At 48.6% G+C, this 18,187-nt stretch overlaps 9 protein-coding genes across 9 annotated transcripts; 6 read left to right on the top strand and 3 right to left on the bottom strand.

Annotated features, from left to right (window-relative positions):
* Positions 1-35: 35 nt before the first annotated feature.
* N7533_000074 (putative MFS transporter) lies at positions 36-1,769 on the top strand (the record flags this gene model as incomplete). The annotated part of the gene is made up of 4 exons (XM_057096724.1): positions 36-288; positions 356-468; positions 533-727; positions 786-1,769. The coding sequence occupies 4 exons, from the start codon at positions 36-38 to the stop codon at positions 1,767-1,769; spliced, it is 1,545 nt and encodes a 514-aa protein (XP_056965217.1).
* A 424-nt stretch (positions 1,770-2,193) lies between these two features.
* N7533_000073 (uncharacterized protein) lies at positions 2,194-3,202 on the top strand (the record flags this gene model as incomplete). Its single annotated transcript, XM_057096723.1, has 6 exons — positions 2,194-2,281; positions 2,352-2,386; positions 2,432-2,683; positions 2,745-2,806; positions 2,870-3,079; positions 3,160-3,202. 6 exons carry the CDS (start codon positions 2,194-2,196, stop codon positions 3,200-3,202), a joined length of 690 nt encoding a protein of 229 aa, XP_056965216.1.
* Positions 3,203-3,595: 393 nt separating this feature from the next.
* N7533_000072 (uncharacterized protein) lies at positions 3,596-5,434 on the top strand (the record flags this gene model as incomplete). Its single annotated transcript, XM_057096722.1, has 3 exons — positions 3,596-3,641; positions 3,933-4,108; positions 4,166-5,434. 3 exons carry the CDS (start codon positions 3,596-3,598, stop codon positions 5,432-5,434), a joined length of 1,491 nt encoding a protein of 496 aa, XP_056965215.1.
* Positions 5,435-5,986: 552 nt separating this feature from the next.
* On the top strand, positions 5,987-7,030 carry N7533_000071 (DUF3632 domain-containing protein; the record flags this gene model as incomplete). The annotated part of the gene is made up of 1 exon (XM_057096721.1): positions 5,987-7,030. One exon carries the CDS (start codon positions 5,987-5,989, stop codon positions 7,028-7,030), a length of 1,044 nt encoding a protein of 347 aa, XP_056965214.1.
* A 907-nt stretch (positions 7,031-7,937) lies between these two features.
* On the top strand, positions 7,938-9,498 carry N7533_000070 (glycoside hydrolase family 76 protein; the record flags this gene model as incomplete). Its single annotated transcript, XM_057096720.1, has 4 exons — positions 7,938-8,037; positions 8,097-8,344; positions 8,402-8,860; positions 8,926-9,498. 4 exons carry the CDS (start codon positions 7,938-7,940, stop codon positions 9,496-9,498), a joined length of 1,380 nt encoding a protein of 459 aa, XP_056965213.1.
* A 278-nt stretch (positions 9,499-9,776) lies between these two features.
* On the bottom strand, positions 9,777-10,606 carry N7533_000069 (glycoside hydrolase family 75 protein; the record flags this gene model as incomplete). Its single annotated transcript, XM_057096719.1, has 3 exons — positions 9,777-10,034; positions 10,096-10,455; positions 10,511-10,606. 3 exons carry the CDS (start codon positions 10,604-10,606, stop codon positions 9,777-9,779), a joined length of 714 nt encoding a protein of 237 aa, XP_056965212.1.
* A 1,188-nt stretch (positions 10,607-11,794) lies between these two features.
* Positions 11,795-12,841, top strand: N7533_000068 (glycoside hydrolase superfamily; the record flags this gene model as incomplete). The annotated part of the gene is made up of 4 exons (XM_057096718.1): positions 11,795-11,904; positions 12,088-12,304; positions 12,356-12,724; positions 12,779-12,841. The coding sequence occupies 4 exons, from the start codon at positions 11,795-11,797 to the stop codon at positions 12,839-12,841; spliced, it is 759 nt and encodes a 252-aa protein (XP_056965211.1).
* A 77-nt stretch (positions 12,842-12,918) lies between these two features.
* On the bottom strand, positions 12,919-13,632 carry N7533_000067 (thioesterase domain protein; the record flags this gene model as incomplete). The annotated part of the gene is made up of 1 exon (XM_057096717.1): positions 12,919-13,632. One exon carries the CDS (start codon positions 13,630-13,632, stop codon positions 12,919-12,921), a length of 714 nt encoding a protein of 237 aa, XP_056965210.1.
* A 2,559-nt stretch (positions 13,633-16,191) lies between these two features.
* Positions 16,192-18,174, bottom strand: N7533_000066 (F-box protein; the record flags this gene model as incomplete). Its single annotated transcript, XM_057096716.1, has 4 exons — positions 16,192-16,638; positions 16,708-17,023; positions 17,058-17,868; positions 17,922-18,174. 4 exons carry the CDS (start codon positions 18,172-18,174, stop codon positions 16,192-16,194), a joined length of 1,827 nt encoding a protein of 608 aa, XP_056965209.1.
* Positions 18,175-18,187: the final 13 nt, after the last annotated feature.

The raw sequence follows: 18,187 nt of genomic DNA, 5'->3' as shown, positions 1-18,187 counted from the left end.
CCCACCAGGCCTTGAGGTCCAGCTCATTTGCTACCATGGCCACCTCCACTGCTGCTGCCGAGTATGTCGGAGACGACAAGGCCATCGCAGACCACAAAGAGACATTAGCGAATGAGGTCGCTCGCGATGCCGCAGAACGTGGTCATCTTGCTACTGACCAGTTCGGCCACTCTCTCGTGGAGTTTGACAAGAAAGCTGAATCGCGTCTACGATTGAAGATTGATCTGTACATTGTGCCAACCGTGGCCCTCATGTACCTCTTCTGCTTCATTGACCGCGCCAATATTGGTAAGAGATCCCGCCATCACCTTTCCTTTTTAAAAATGCTTGCGCTGATTATTAATCCCAATTCAAGGCAATGCGAAACTTGCCGGATTCAACACAGACCTCGGCCTAAAGGGATATGACTACAATGCAGTGCTGTCGGTATTCTTTATCTCATATATCATCTTTGAGATTCCGTGCAATGTAAGTGCGCATACAATCCAGCCATGCAATAGACTCGTTCGCTGACAGGCTTTCTGTATTATAGATTGCTTGCAAGTGGATTGGCCCCGGTTGGTTCTTGCCAGCCACCACACTGGGCTTTGGTATCTGCTCGGTTGCTACGGCATTTACCCATGACATTCACCAAGTTTCCGGAGTGCGTTTTCTGCTGGGAATGTTCGAGGCCGGGCTGATGCCCGGTATTGCTTACTATCTCAGTCGTTGGTACCGTCGAAGCGAGGTAAGACCCTTCCATATTGTCATTTTGCAACCTCGAAAAATTTACTGACCCTCCGCAGTTAGCATTTCGCCTCTCCTGTTACATCGTGATGGCCCCCCTTGCCGGTGCGTTCGGTGGGCTGCTCGCCTCCGGTATTCTGCGTCTCGACAACTTCGCTGGTCTACACACCTGGAGGATGATATTTGCCATCGAGGGCATCATAACAATCATCATTGCTGTCATTTCATTTGCCACATTGACCGATCGACCTGAAACCGCTCGTTGGCTCTCGCAAGAGGAAAAGGATTTGGCAATTGCTCGCGTCAAGTCTGAGCGCATTGGAACAACTGAAGTGCTGGACAAAATGGACACCGCTAAGACGCTGCGCGGTATCTTCAGCCCGGTGACGATCACTACAGCCTTTATATTTTTGCTGAACAACATCACTGTGCAAGGACTGGGGTTCTTCGCACCGACCATTGTTGCAACCATCTATCCAAATGCCAGTGTGATCTCCCAGCAGCTTCATACCGTGCCTCCCTATATAGTGGGAGGATTCTTTACGTTGCTTTTCCCCTTTCTCAGTTGGCGAATGGATAAGCGACTCTTGTTTTTTGTCCTTGGTCCGCCACTCATGATGATCGGGTACATCATGTTCCTTGCCAGCAAAGACCCGATGGTTCGTTACGGAGCGACATTCATCATTGCAAGTGGTGCCTTCGCCTTCGGTGCGCTCTGCAACGCTAATTCTTCAGCAAATGTCGTCTCCGATACCGCACGATCTTCTGCGATCGGCACCACTGTTATGTTTGGAAATATTGGCGGGCTGATTTCCACCTGGTCCTTCTTGCCCTTTGACGGTCCCGATTACCACATTGGAAATGGTCTCAATTTGGCGACAGCAACAATGACCTTGATACTAGGCTCATTGATGTGGGTGTTTATGTTGTGGGACAACCGTAGACGTGAACGGGTTGATGTTGGCGCTGCGTTGGCGGGTCTGTCGCAGAAGCAAATTCAAGACATGGACTGGCGTAACCCGGCGTTCAAGTGGAGACCTTGATTGTTGCCTACTCTCTTTGTAGTATGTGTGGTGCCATTGGTATTTACTTTTTTTTTCCCCTTGGTATGTTTTACCTAGGTATGAGATTAATGTCAACGAGATTGCGTCTTCGAATGACCGTCAGAATTTTTGTCCGATCCTCGAGATGGCTTTATTTTCCATTATACCTAGCTATATTGAAATGGACACTGTAGACGCGGAGATATCCTTAGTGAGTCATGCCCCACTGACTTCGTCCAACAGGCGGCTGTCACCGCGGCGTTGCCCGTGTTGGGGGACACAATGGTGGGGTCAGGGGCCAATGACCCCGGGACCAGGAAGAAATAAGGAAGCAAGTCCAAAAACACATAAGAAGGAATAAGCAACAGCTTCCTGAGGCCTCCTCTAGAAATCACCAAAATCTAAATCATCATCAACATGTCCTATGAAGCTTGTCGCACCATCCCCCCCAGTCGTTGCCCAGGTGTGTATTTCTAAAGGCCAATACGAGACCATTGCGGGTATCAACACCTGTAAGTGACCAAATTGATCGCTCGTGCACACCCCCTCCATAATTTTCAATCTGTTTATCGATCGCAATAGATGTTACTGGCAAGAGGGATGGCCGCGTCGGGATTGTACACATTTATGATGTCTTTGGACTAGCCAACCAAACTCCTTAGGGCGCTGATTTGCTAGCTGCACGGCTGAACGCTGTGGTGTTGGTACCCGACTGTTTTAAGGGCGATGCACTCGAAGCGCATATAATCCCTGCCGACACTGACGAGAAAAAGAAGCGAATTGGCAGCCTCTTGGCCACCAGTGCGAATGTTGAGCGCAATTTGGGCGTTCTGCTCGCCGCCGTTCCGGAGTGTCGCGTGCGGTTCCCCTCTGTCAACAAATGGGGTGCCAATGGTCTCTGCTGGGGAGGAAAGGTGAGTCTCGCCGCAAAGTTGGCGACTGTTGTGTGAAGCAGTGTTGACATTCACAATGCAGATGACGATCCTGGCGTCAGGTTTCAACTCCCCGTTCGCCGCCTCGAGTCAGTGCCATCCCGGGTACGTTTATTCTGCTTTTCTTATCTCTGCGAAGGTCCAAAAATCACTCGATTATAATTATAGCTTGTTGGATGCAGCTGATGCCCAGTCGGTCGTCATTCCTCATCTCGTACTCGCATCGAAAGATGAGGAACTCGAAACGGTTGCAGCATATCAACTGCTTGTGGTCCCGAAGGGCGGCGCTGTTGAGACTTATTCCACGATGTGGCGCGGGTGGATGGGATCCCAGACAGATCTTGAGAAAGAGGGGAGTCGTGCGGAGTATGTACGCGGGTGAGTTTATCCTCGAGCAATACTAATTACCCAGTCAAAACGTGGAAAATCCATCGGTTGCGTCACTAACATGCCACCAGATACACACAGTTGGCCGAATTTTTCGAGATGCACTTTGCCTGAGGCCAGGATAGTTTACTCGATCAAGAAATATTCAATTTTAACACTCCCTACAAGAGCTCAATATGATTTGAAACGTACTAGTCATTTTTCCCCCAATTAAATCGGATTGCGGTATACCAACAAGCTCAAAAATCCAAGCCGTTACATTTTATTCAACTATCTACTACTTAGTAGATACTCGGTTTGTCCAAATAATAATATGTCCATGGATATCCATGGATTCACGGATCTCCAGAATAGAACTTGAAGTGGTATCAATATTTGCAACTGCAATTTTCCCATTTCAATTTACATCATTCAAGAGCTACAATATGCGAGTGAGTAGAACTTATACCAGTATTTCCACACGTCTACTGAACAAAGAACATACAGGAATTTGGAAGATAAGTCAATATGTTCGAGATTGACCTCGCAAATCTTTCCCGATTCGATAATCCCGGTACCGGCCCGCCACCGGATCATAACACACGCGCCTCAGCAAAAAGAACACACTAAACGATCAAAAGCGGGAATTGGCTAAGGACCGTGGACTGCTAAATACGATGGATCCCCTGCGACAGACAAGTCTTAGAGTGATGAAGTTCGAAGGGATTCCTTTTTCTTTGAGTGATGGAAGCTGCAAACAACGACCGGCGCCCAAACACTCCTCAGAATGATGATGCTCATCACGACTCGGAAAAGGGCAATGCAGATGCAAATGCAAATGCTAATACCAATGACGTGGTGACAGGTACGCCGTATAGCGTGCTACCAACAGGCGAGAAAATCTTCGTGATCATTGCAGGCTCTTTTGCGGCCCTGATATCGCCACTTTCAAGCAGCATCTACCTTCCGGCACTCGATTCGCTAGCGCGTGATATGGACGTCTCGGTTTCATTGATAAATTTGACCATCACGACTTACTTGGTATAGTATTTGAGAGACCACTTCGGATCTGAACATTTCGATACTAACATTAGTTAGATATTCCAAGGGCTGGCACCATCTTTCTTGGGAAGTTTCTCTGATGGCAATGGACGCCGACCGGCCTATATCATCGCGTTCGTGATTTACCTGGGAGCAAACATTGGCCTCGCACTTCAGAATAGTTACTCGGCTCTCATGGTTCTTCGGTGCCTTCAATCCGCAGGAAGCAGTGGCACGATCGCGCTCGGAAGTGCTGTCGTTGCGGATCTGACGACTCGAGCAGAGCGTGGAAAGTACATTGGTTATGCGGGCATGGGAATCGCCCTGGGCCCAGCACTCGGACCTGTCATTGGTGGCCTGCTCAACCATTTTCTGGGATGGAGAGCTATCTTTTGGTTTTTGGTCATACTCTCGGGGTCGTGTTTTATTATTACGCTCATCGTCTTCCCAGAGACCTGCCGGGCTGTGGTAGGAAATGGGTCAGTGATTCCACCCCGATGGAACTGGCCTTTCTGGGCCTTCATTATACCCCAATCTCGCTTCCGAGGGGCCGAACATGTTCCAGATCCAGCTTCTGTTCAGGTGCTCAAACATCGCCCGAACCCGATTTCTTCTTTGCGCATCGCTACCCAGCGAGAGGCTGGATTGATTCTGCTCTATGGCGGCCTGTTGTTTTCAGGATACATGGCGGTATTGAGTACATTGAGCACGCAGCTGAGCACTCGTTTTGGGTTCAACTCAATCCAGGTCGGACTTTGCTATCTGCCGCTTGGAATGGGGAGTATCAGCTCCCGGTTCACGGTCGGTAAGCTCCTCGATTGGAACTTTCGACGTGAGGCACGCATCCAAGGCATGGCTATTCAGAAAAATCGACAGCAAGATATTGATAAATTCAATATAGAGAGAGCTCGGCTGATGATTTCCATTCCCATGATATACCTTGCATCTCTTTGCATCCTTGCTTATGGTTGGGTGATGGAATTCCGCACGGCCCTGGCGGGTCCTATGGTGATGCTCTTTTTCACCGGTATGGCTACCACAGGTGCATTCAACGCACTTAGCACATTGATTGTGGATATCAATCACCATAGTGCAGCTACAGCAGTCGCAGCTAACAATCTCTGCCGTTGTCTGATGGGTGCCGCGACCACGGCCTTCGTATCACCCCTAATCGAAGCCATCGGCTTGGGATGGACGGCTACTTTGATTGCTGGACTATGGGTTCTTTTCAGCCCTATGCTATGGTTGGTTTATCACCGAGGACACAGTTGGAGGCAAAAGGCAGATCTAAAGAAGCACCAGAAAGCTGAAACTGGCAGACTGTGATGCTAGGCATCTTTGCGTCACTTCTAAAGAAACAACTGGGAGGTGGAATACTCCGACGACCTCTCGCAAGGCCCGATCACACACCTTGAAATTGTAGTAGTAATAGGACTACTAGTACTAGTAGTCCCTACCTAGTAGGTACTAGGTACTATGTATGCCAAATTGAACGATCCCAGACTTTGGTATGTACATATCCATACTGGTACTAGGGACTCCGAATCGGAGGAGTCCCGACGTTGTTCACCTTTGTGTCACGGTGACATTTACTAGCATCGCTTAAATTATTGACGTCGCCCAACCTTGGAATTTGCTCTGCCCCAATTTACTACTGGTTTCATAAAATAAAAAGCGGATTTGTTTAAGTCGTTGTTCGAGTTAGTGCCTAAAACTGCTGCCTGGAGCCGCTGACTGTGCTCTGCATCATGCACCCAAGGTCAAGTGTCACAAATTGGTCCGCCTTTTTTGACTGGTAAGCAAAATCTGGGCAGGTTATCGGAATACGTTTACTTGTCAGTATCCTCGTGGCAAGAAGAAGAAATATCTGCCGCAAAAATGGCCTGTGCAGAGAGCCACTGTCTGCCGAAACTGAGTCGCGAGGAGAAGCGAGCGCAATTTAAAAATGAGCGCAGCAATCCACAGGAAACATGGCAGGGTCTGTATGATGAAGCAATCAGTATTGGAAGCCAATTTGTCAACTCCGAGTTGGAGGTCACTCAGATCGAAGAACGCATCCATGACTTGTGGGATGAACTCATTCATGCGGCAATAGCCATTCCGACAGGGAGCGCTGAACATGATCGTTTGGTCACCTTGGTGCTAAATACGCGTGAAATGGGCATCCTACTTCGCAGAGGGGAATCTACTGATCCTCATGGATGCGGCGAAGAAGCGATTCTCCCCAATGAGCAGCGACTCTGGGTAGATCTCCCCTATTTTATCGAGGATGTCCAGGCTTTCTGGATACAAGAATCGGTGTTTCTTACCGCCCCTGAGCGAGAGAATCTGGCCACATGGACGGCAAAAATATGTGCATCAGGGGTTTTTGCAAACGAACTGAGCAGCGTTGCGCTGTGGCTGTTCAAGGAGACTTTCGAGATCTCGAGGCGATCGGATAAGTCGGAGCCTGGCGGCAATGCCGAACTGAGCTCCGTGGTCGAGTTGTTGCCTGCCTGTACGGCTTGGATGCAATTTAATAATTTCAAATTGGTGAAGCTCGCGGTGGCCAATTATGAATCTCAGTCTATGAACGAAACGAGCCTAGGGGCGTTAACAGTGCTGGGTGAACTAGTCAAAAACGTGCAAATGCCGGCGAACGGGTTTAGCATCCCAAGGTGGATCTTTTGGAGGCAACGACTGAAAGACCTCCACAAGGGTGGAGACGCACAGATGGCGAAGATGACAAGAGCTTGTTTCGAGGCAATGATATTGACAGGAGTACACATCGGGGTTGCTGTTCCAGGAGAGAGGAGGTACCTGGGTCGTTTATTTCGTGCACTCGATGAGGAGCTGGCGTCAAGAGAGGTCAAAACTTCTATTGGACCTGAGGATATTGCTATTGACATGGAGTGGGCCGAATCGGACGAAGAGAATGCTTAGTCCGGAGGGAACTAAATTTTCTTCCTGTGCCTGTGCCTTTCTTGCAGTTTGACCCCTTTATTTTTGCGGGTTAGAAGGTAGTCCCTACGGAGTGCTAGGGAGGATGAAACAGCACGTCCCTGAAGACTTGAAAGCGCAGTTGTTTCACTTTTCGTATTCGGATTTGCCCCGCCGGCTTTGATTAGCCCACCTTTGTGGGAGGGGAGGCGTGAAGGCGTATTTTCTAATGAAACGAGGGGAATAACGGACCAATACAAGCACAAGCAGCATTCTATTCAGGATCGAATCTCTAAAGAAGCATTGGCATACAAATAAGGCTGATCAACAAGGATTATATGGGGATGCCGATCGTTGGAAATCCCGACCGCTGATTATTTTGCAAGAATTCACTCCTAATGAATATGCCCAGGTGGTACAAAATCAGGGTATAGACTGTAATAAAATCTGGAGAAGGGTGAGCTGGAAATATCCTTGTACACCAAACTGGTTCATCTGTAAACTTCGGATCTGGGAAAAAACAAGCACAAGGTTGGCTTGAAATTTGCTTCTGCAGGTGCGGCGCGATCATCGCCAGCCCAGAAGCTTGCTAAAGCTTGGCGAGATCCACCGAGAGGCGTCGCTCGAAAAGAAAGGTTGACGACGCTAGCGCCGAGGATTACGCATGCTCTGGCGCTATAATTAATCTCCCAGCGCTATATGGGGCGCCCGCCGCGATTTGAGTGAATTCTGTCGGACTCTCACATTTTTTACCCTTAACAAGTTGCATCTGATGGCTTTTGCGAATAGCCATAATTGAATTTCTCTTTCTTCTATCTCGGCTGGTTCCGTCCCCGCGTGTTGCCGGCAATTCGGATCAATCGGCCCACTAGATAAGAAGTTCTCGACGCCGCTCTCTTTTCCAACAAAAATGCGTCTACCAGGAGCCGGGCTCCTCCTCAGGGGCCTCTGCCTTTCAGTCTTTCTGTCAAGCCCCGCAGAGGCCATCGATTTGGATATTAGCAGTGAACGTATGTGCAACACTTCTACGACCATGTTTATCCTGACTGACTCGCTTTCTACAAAACAGAATCGATCAAAGATGCCGCCAGCACAGCCGTATATGCTATGATGACCTATTATTCCGGTAACGAGACCGGTCAAATACCTGGCGCTTTCCCATCTAAATGGTGGGAGGGATCGGCGCTATTCCTCGCCCTCCTCCATTATTGGCACTTTACCGGCGATACCACATATAATGATGAGCTACGGGTTGGCCTGGAGTGGCAATCTGGAACCGATGGAGACTACATGCCTGCCAACTATAGTAGTTACTTGGTAAGTCCTCGTGGTGAACATTAAGGCCACCGAGCCAGGATTAACTGAACTCTCCAGGGAAATGACGATCAAATGTTTTGGGGAGTCGCTGCTATGACTGCCGCCGAAATGAAATTCACCGATTCATCCACCGGATTTTCTTGGTTATCCCTCGCTCAGGGAGTATTCAACACACAGATCAAACGATGGGACACCACCAAGTGCTCGGGTGGAATGCGCTGGCAGATATACCCCTACCAAAGCGGTTATACCATGAAGAACGCGATCTCAAACGCTGGATTGTTTCAGCTGTCCGCTCGCTTGGCGCGTTATACAGGAGATGCTATTTATCTCACATGGGCTAATAAGATTTGGGACTGGTCTGTGTCAACGAATTCATCGCCCTTGATCAATAATGCGACATGGGATGTTGCTGATTCAACAAACATGGAGAATGATTGTACAACACGTGGAAACACTCAATGGTCATACAACTATGGAGCTTATATGACGGGAGCCGCCTATTTATACAATTATGTGAGTTTGATGCAGCCGAGGAGTCTTGTGGGACATAGTCGCTTACATTGTATACTCGGCTATAGACAAACGGAAGTTCTTACTGGCTCGAAGCCGTCAACGGTCTCCTGAATCAGACATTGTTGTCATTTATCCCTGACAGCAACGGAGGCATTTTTGAGGAAGTCACATGCGAGCCTACAGAAGTGTGCAATAACAATGAGATCCTTTTCAAGGGACTCGTCTCCTCCTGGCTGTCGTTTACCGCTATGCTTGTTCCGTCGACTTACAGCAGAATCGTCCCTAAGCTGCAAACATCAGCCCAAGCCGCCGCTAAGTCATGCACAGGTCATAGCAACAATACGTGCGGTGTCAGATGGTATAAATCTACATATGACGGGTGGATCGGAATGGAGGAGCAAGTCAGCGCAAGCGATATCTTCTCGGCAAGCTTGGTCAGTTTCAATGCGGTAGGGCCAGTCACATCGACAACAGGAGGAAACAGTACCAGCAACCCAAATGCTGGAAATAACGACAGCACGACGACCACTACGCAGAATGTTATCACTACGAAAGATAAAGCTGGGGCCGGAATTCTGACGGTTCTTTTTGTTGTCGGCTGGGCTGGCCTCATCGGATGGACAGTTCTAGGTGGTTAATATGCATGGCTTTGATTGAATGGCGTTCTGGTTGAAATTGGCGCAGGGTTATCTTGGGAATGGCCAAGAGCATTGGGATTGGAAATTGAAATTATTGACCGCAGGCCCTTCAGCTTAAAGAGTATTGGAATTCAACTGACTCATACAAGCTTCCAGAAAGCGTTCCTCACATGCAACTGTAGAGGTGATTTGCAAGGTTATCAGATCATATAATATCCAGGCCACGTCGGACTTAAAATCTCGATCTTCACTCAAACATAGCGTATAATTGCTGTAGTCTACGCACCGAGGCCAGCAACCAACTTGTCGCCCAGCTCCTTGATGCTGTCTTCGAAAGAATTTCGGTCTCCAGCTTTCCAGTCGGCATCGCTGCCAGGAACAGCGCTCTTTCCGGTGAATCCCAGATAAAGCACATCCTCCTCGCCATGACCATTATTGCCGTTAATGCCGTCGTCAGGGAAGCACATCTGAGCCAGAGAGATAGATGCCTCGCCGGTAGAGTCCTCACCATTGGTGTCGCCCCAAATTCCGTACAGCTGGTTCGGCACATTAGCTTCGAGGACATGAAGAAGAACCCACAAGGGGGAATAAACATACCACTTGGTTGTTGCATACGACGGCCATCACACTCAGGGGCTCCATTCCGTATTGCTGAGGATCGAAGTTTGTGTTTCCAAAAACCACATAGGGGTGGACGTTGGCATCCAGATCTTCAATACCAAGCTGACTGAGTTGGTCCTTGAAGGCAGTTTCTCCCTGCCCGGTCTCGTCGGCCCCACAGTCACCTCCCTTATCATTCAACCCATCGCAATCCACATCCATGTTGTCATATTCACCACCATTGGCCGAACCGTGCAGGTAGATTGTCCCATCAATATCAGCGCAGTACGAAAATGTGTGAGCGCCGTCAATGCCGTCAGAGAAGCCACCCGCGAGCTTGTTACTGCATTTCCCAGACTTTTCCCACGTCAGCAAAATGTAACCAAATCACTTCACTTTCCTGAATACATGCCTTGTGGTTGTCATAAATTGTCTTGAGATTGTCTGGCAAGTCATATGCAGCGGCAAGACCGGCTGACAAGAGCGTGGTGGCGGCGAGAATATGCATGTTTATCGATACTCGTGATACCGATACAGATACTAGTATTATTCTGAATCCCAAGGTTCTTTGAACATGGCGGGCGAGCTGGAGTATATATATCAAGTGCCTCGCCGTCCTATTCCTCATGGGGATAATGGGGTTCTGCGATGACAAAGGCCTCTACAATACAGGATCATGAATTCGGCAGTAACTTATCATCCGATAATTCGACTTCAATTGATGGAAGCCAATGGGCGCGGCAGCAGAAAATCACGGGTGATGATCCTTGTGATTTTGGGGAAGAGGTAGTATCAAGGGGTCAATTGTTTGGATTTTGAGAAAGGGTGAAGTAACATTCATTTCTTTCTTCACGATCCTGAGTGGGTATGGCTCAGGGTCTTTCTCGTATCTCATTTGGCGACACTGCTTACATTTCAAAAGGCGTTTTATGACCAGTTCCCCAAAAAGGAAACGAATGGGGCGAAAAGGGGTCTCCATACTCTCACTGTAGCATAGGTTTCAGAAGATCAGAGGCGGTTTCAGCTAGCGGGGCATAATAACACTTAGACTCGCATTCGGGTACGGGAAGTGGTGATGATCGGCAGCCAGGCCCACACTATTTCCATCAAACTTGGACTTGGCCCTATTGTCTTGACTATGACCATTACCAAGATGGTGATTATGAGCGAAGTAATGTTCTGCTAAGAAAATTGAGGAGCTTGGTGCTACATAAATATCAAGTGACAATTTTCTTCCAGAGAGCTGGCGAACCCCAAGTATCTTCACTCGTGCAACGATCATTCAAGTTCGTGGCCCGAACAAAGCATTCAAATGAAACTACATAACATTGCTGCGATCTGCTTGAGCTTCCAGCTAGTTCAAGCCTGGCTCCCAACGGATAACGGCCGCAATGTCCCAGTCATTACGAGCAGTGAGACGGATAAAAATCCACGGAGTTACTTTAAGCTCTTCATTCATTGTTGAGAAGCGGATGGCCTACGGATAATGGAATGGTATGGGCTATGGTGACTAAAACAGTGAATGACAAAGGATTTGGTCAAGATGCAGCCAACAAGGTCTTCAAAAAGCATTGGCAGACTTGGATTACTCAGGATGACATCGACAAATCATCTCATATGGGTTGAATACAGTTCGGTTATGTTGCTCTCGCCATCGACATAGAATCCTGCCATTCTAAAGAATTGTCACATTCCGATGGGATTTTGGTTGAATGAAGATTTGATCAACGGCAATGAACACTATCCGCGAAATAACGCTTTTGAGGACTTTACCAATGTTTACCAATGGGCCGCAAGCGCCGGAATGTATGTACTCGTGGATCTACACGGTCTTCCAGGCGCAGAAAGGCCAATGAAGCTTTCACAGGATGTGTAAATGGGCGAATACAGAAAAGATATTGATTTATCGACTGACATGGTCATTTGGCTTCTAGTATGTTGACCCTCCTGAGTTCTATCAAACCGACGGAAATGCAGAAAGAGCTATAGATTTTACGAGAGAATGGTCGAGCGAATTCACAAGGACAAAGACGCCTTTAGTACAGTTGGTGTCTTTCAGCTTATGAAAGAGCCGCTGCAAAATACAGAGAATGGCGACACCAATTGGTTGGTAGAGCATTTTTATCCTTCCGCAATTGACCGCATTCGCGCCAAAGAAAATGCTTTAGACGTCCCAGGGAGTGTCGCTCTTCATATTACCGTGATGGTATGTTTTCTGTCTATGACCAGCAAGCCAGTACTAAGGCCTGCATATTAGGATGACAAGTGGGATCCCGGCGGAAATCCGACTCGATCTCTGAACGAAACCCAGAAAGACAACCTGCTATTTGGTGATCATAATTACGAGATTTACCTGGTTTCCAAAACCTCTTCGAAGAGTGATATGATCCAAGATGCTTCCAGGGATAATCGAAAATCGAATGTGAGCCCCAAAATTGTCGGCGAGTGGAGCTTGGCCTTCGACGATAAAGGCGACAACTTTCTGCCTATGACGGGAAATCATGCGAGTGCGTATTACAGATGGTTCGCAGCTCAGCAAAGAAAATATGAAGAACTTAATAGGCGGGTCTTCTGGACATGGAAACAGACGAGAATCTTCCCAACGTTGAGTAATGGAATCATCAAAGTAAGTGCACTTCCATGTATAGAGGGGACGCATTCGCTGACTTCTTGAGCAGAGGCTGTCGAAGCTGGAGACATCAGCAAGGACTTGACTGCTCAGTACAACGAAAATCCGTGTTAGTTCGAAATAAGAACGCGGAGCCTTTAATGAGCTGGACCTAAAGGTCTTCAATCAATATAGATTTAATAGCACTACTCCTATAGTATATCTTCGGGATCCGTCTCCGGCGAAGAGAGTATTGATGTCAATTCCGACTTCAAAATTACACCTTCATTAAGCAGATCACCAATTCTTTCGGCCGTTTCCCTGGCGCCTTTTTCGCCCACGAAGAAGAAATGATTCCCCCAAACCTCCCGCGACATTCTTGACGGTGCTTCATGAAACAATGCTCTCAGCTTGTCCCATTTCTGAGTACTTTCAAGATCTTTCAGATGCTTCTTTTCAACCATAGATTCCAATTTGTATGTCAGCAAGAATCCCCATGTGGCCTTATCAGTCAGGGAATGCCCAGAGTCAAGCGAACTTGTTGGATATAGCGCTGATGGGTAGGGGGTGTTTTCGATATCGAAGACGCGTGAATCCTCTTCATGGGTTACTTCATCTTGAACGAAGGAACCCTGGCCATCGTATCTAAGCCTGAGTCCGATGAGATTGATTGGAGTCCCTCCGACATATTCTCTCAGATAGATTTCACGCGGGATGATATTCCGTTCATTGTTTGCTTTGTCCACAGCGTCCAGCTGTTTGCAAAACGCGTCGATCCGGGAAGTAATATCGAAATATCCGGCTGCAGTACAAGACATATCCTGGAGCGAGCGGATACCTGAGATTCCAGGGGTAGCTGCGAGACTGACATATTGCTGAACATCAAGGCCCAGCCTTTTGCATGCGATGTTGAATTGGACAATCATTCTGCCACCCATACTCCATGAAACCAGCACCACGGAACGCGTTGAGAGAGAATGACGGTCTATACAGCTTTGAGCGCTCAATGCAGCTTGGCGTCCCCAATCCGCGATCCGGAATGCTGACCCCGTCGTCGGCATCAGTGGGGGATTTGTGTCGAGTGGGTACGATAATGACAGGATTCCGAAGCCAGATTCGCTCAGCCAGTGAGTTAAGAAGTCTTCTTGGCGGTATCCATGATGTCCACCGTAGAAGACTCGGGCCAGGTGTACTCCTCCTGGGATGCAAACGATCAAGGGTCTGGAAATTGCATCTCCGGCAGTGGGCGGTTGATAGTGACAGATGGTCGGGAATCCCCCCGATTGCCTCCAGGGTCTCCCCCGGGTATAAAATAGGCTTGCCAGCATGATTTTCCTGGGCCATGTTGTCGGTAAGCTGTGGAAAAATCACCTCGATCTGCCGGGGTATCTGAATATCCAGAGGGCTCGAAACGAAGGGAGAGATGGAAAATGCGGATTGGAATGAGGGGTTCTCGGCTTTTCCCCGTCCATCCCCACTACATGCGGAGCCGAGATTCACAAACTAGGGGAATACAGACGCCTTCATTGATTTCTACAGTTCTTAAGACCCTCGGGTACATTTAGAGCGATGAACCAATTGATATTGTGTAATGATGTCGGAGAGTGGTTTGGATTTTATGAGAAATTTTGGAGATGCATTAGTTGCTTCAATGGCCTATCTATGAGATTCACATTCAAATCAATTGGACCAGCTAGCAGGAGCCACAAGTGGAATCTTGCAGACTTTGATATGTAGCTTCAAGGAAGCTTCACACACACATACTATGTTAGCAATGTTCCTATACGAGAAAGAGTTTGAGATCATACTGAGGACATCTAGGGCTGTGCATGAAGCAGCCAAACAATTCATGAGAACCTCGACGTAATCGGCACTGGGACAGGTACATTCGATATTCTCAAAAGTGCCGCAATTTATGGCTGTAGCGGCCTCTTTGTTGCATTGGAGCTGATTCGTAAGACATTAGACTCTTTTTCTTTTTCTTTTTCTTTATTTGATTTTCCTCATGTTTGAGGAAATGTCTTACGAACCAGACAAGGGCTCATGGCCTGCGACCCATTACTAGGATCTTGAGCTACCGTGAATGGGACAAGGGCAATAAGGGATAGCGCGAGTGACAACTTCATCTTGAAGAAGGAGAACTGAGAATTGCGATTAGAGGACGGAGAAGGAGGGTTGGAGTCAAGTAGTATAGTGTTGTTCAATAGAAGCGGAAGAAGTACAGCGGCATTCTCATGCGATTTATACATGATATCTAGGTAATGAGAAACTAATCGTACACAGTCCTTACCACAGCCAATTCCAAATTTAACTATGGTGACACCATAATGCAGATGACTGTACGTCCTGGAGATATCATATCACCCCTCGGACCTGAGCTTGACGATATTGAGGGTGAATACGAGATACTAGTAGTAAGCTGATTCATTCATACGTGAAAACCTGAATTTGATCTTGATAGGTAGAAACAGGATTCAAAGATCATAGCCATATAGAGTGAGTGATCAACGGCCCTAGAGCTGTAGGACAAGATTCGTGATCTCGGTGTTACGCTATGCACGAAATGTGAGATGATGCAAAAGGACTCACCAATATGTGTGATAAAGAGTTCCCAATGACGCAAAACGATGACTCGCGGATCTTTCGGAACTGTAGTCCGGCTTTTATAGATAATTAATGTACGATAACCCAGATAAGCTGACCTGCGACCGAGAGAGTGGCTACGTATTCATCATGCAATTGATTAGTCCTGATCTACTCTGTACAGCCCTATTGGATGTCCGATTCGGCGTTGCATCTCGCTTGACTAACTCTAGCTGCATTCAAATCTCTAGAAAGAAGGCAATTGGGGGGTTTGGAAAAGACTGGAATTCTAAATAGTTCTATCTGACCGATTTAGCCTGGCAATATCAAGAATGATCATGTTTGCAAGATTGCGATGATATTGAAGGGCCCTCCAAATTCAACAACAGATACTCTAATTGGCATTGTGACCTATTAAGGGAAATTTCATTCATCACAAGGAAGTCAACTCATGTGTCTCGTCTTACAACTTTGCTCATTGATGAGCGGACCGGAAATCTGCGTCGGTACTACAAAAGACAACAGCCTCGAGAAATCGGACATTCGACCTCATCATTACGCCAGACGTCCATGGTAGGAATGAGGATCATGGACACCTGCATACTCACAACTTACGAGTTTCTATAAGTATTGTTGCCGCCGTGGAGAGGTATATGGTGTTGGTTCACCGACTTGTTCATAAACTTCATGGTTGTACATTGGAGAACGCGACGCTTGGTCCGCCCTGCAACCTCGTTAGTCTAAAAGGCACTGTGTTAAGGTTAGTCAGGTCGAGAACTATGTGCAAAGGATGGGAGAGAAGACATGGGATTAATATCCGGTGTCAATGCCAGTCCGCGCCAGGCCATACACGGGTCAAAGGGCTAGACTGATTGGGAAACCCGAGAAAAGAGAGACCAGCTCTATGATTCTGGGTTGGCGTCTGTGTGCGACGAGAGGCTCGGGGTATTGGATTCCTCCGGATCATCCTCATCCTCATTATCTTCCACGTCTTCCCATTCAAGGTCAGGATCGCCCTCGCCGAGACCCGTGACCATGGCCTGTAGCTCTTCATCGTCTTCATCCTCGCCGTATTCATCGCCGAGCATGCTCAGCAGCTGCAAAAGCCCGGCTTGCGAGCGCCAGATATCGTCTGCGGGTGGACGGTCCTGACTATTGGGATCGAACAAGCTGTCTCCGCCGGTGGTGTTTGTCGGTGGTGTGGTCGAGTTCGACTTTGGTGTTGCACCGGGAAGATCGGGAGCCAGGCTGATGACGCGAATCGCTTTGGTTGGGAAGATGCGGGCGGGATTCTCATGTTCCTGCACATCGCCGGGGATATTAGGCAATGATTGTCGCCAGCCGAGGGTCTTGTGAATCATAGATTAGCAATGCGGCACACTAGGGGGTGGGTGAGATTTCAGCGGATTGGAGCATACGGTATAGGTGGTCATGATCGCATCGTCGCACAGCGTCATGAAGCTCACCGGGACTGACAGCTGAGGGGCAGAACTGGTGAGCAATGAATAGGAAGCGCGCGATGGGGATTCGACATTTTGAATCCGATCGCAATCATCCAGTGCGACGATGTAAATACGATCTTGGATCTCAAACATCACGCGGTGATTTTTCACGGACAGCCAGCCACCCAGGTCAAAGCTTGACCCGTCCGACTTGCATTCGATAAGCGAACTGTGTGCGGCCAGACCTGCTGGATCCCGAATGGCTTTGCGCCAGTCGGAACAAACGAACACGCTACCCGAGCGTGAGAAACCGACGAAGAGATCACCATCCAGCATCCCAGCCCCCCCATTCATTGACACCATCCCATATATGTTCGGAAGTCGGAAGTGGGCCGGAGTTGAGTTCGAGAGGTACGAGGGAATCTTTTCGAGGGGCGCCGGGTGGGAATGGTCGATGTGCTGTTCCGTATCGTGCGGCGCCAGCCAAAGCTGCGGTCGCAGACGGAGAGCTGGCGGCGGGTGGGAGAATGTGATATTTGTCTGTGCACTGCGACGGGTCGAGAGACCCGAGGAAGTCCCCTGTTGTTTTGTCGTAGGCGTAGTAACCCTTTTGTCCGATGGAGTAAATGACCGCATCTTCACTTTGATCGAGATGGCCGACCGCGCCCTTTTCGATGTTCAGATGGGTTTTCAACGTGGGCGGACGCTGTGCCATGTCGTATACGAAGCCATGTCCCTGGTTGGAGACCACACAGAGGGTCCAGTAAGATAATTGGAACCCTCTCGTCTGGCAATCGTGATTCAGAACGGCAATCCGGCGAAATTCACCTCGTGCCGCACCATCTTGATCGGCTTGCCAAACCTCGATACCGTCCCCTTCCCGATCAAACACCACCATACCATCCTGATATTCGAGATGTGCATAGGAGTGGACGGCATCGCCATCGCTATCCTCTGTGGAGGGGAGTCGCCAGAGGATGCGACCGGTGTCCATATCGGTGACATTCAGCCCGCCAGCATGAGAGGAGGAGACGAAGAAACGTCGTTTGAAATCGGGTCGAAAGCGCCACACAGGATCATTGCCAATTTGTAAAACTGACTCCTGGCTCATGGGCCGACGATCGGTCCAATTGCGAGCTAGAAGGGTCTGGCGTTTGCAAAGATCCTTCCATGATGCTGTCCCTTCAAACAAGCGCGAGAAGGAATGAGAATCGGACAGAAAGGATAGTTCACGAGGACGAGAGCATCCCGGGGACGAAATGTCTTGTATTCGGAGGTGTAGATAGCTTCTTGGTGGGTGTAGTCGATGAACTGATGCCAGGCCTTGGAGGTAGTAGTGAGGGCGGCGAGGGCGGAGACGGGGGAGAATTCCAAGATGCGCAGAACGATCTCCGGGGGGAAGACAGCGAGTGGGTCTGTAGTGAACGAAGCGCCGGCAGTCATATTCTGGGAGGGA

This window comes from Penicillium manginii (genome assembly GCF_028828005.1).
Source record: "Penicillium manginii strain IBT 31320 chromosome Unknown utg000001l:1.0-3466041.0:1.0-3467806.0, whole genome shotgun sequence".
NCBI lineage: Eukaryota > Fungi > Ascomycota > Eurotiomycetes > Eurotiales > Aspergillaceae > Penicillium > Penicillium manginii.
The sequence above is the reverse complement of the archived record's forward strand: the minus strand, read 5'-3'. Positions and strand labels throughout refer to the sequence as shown.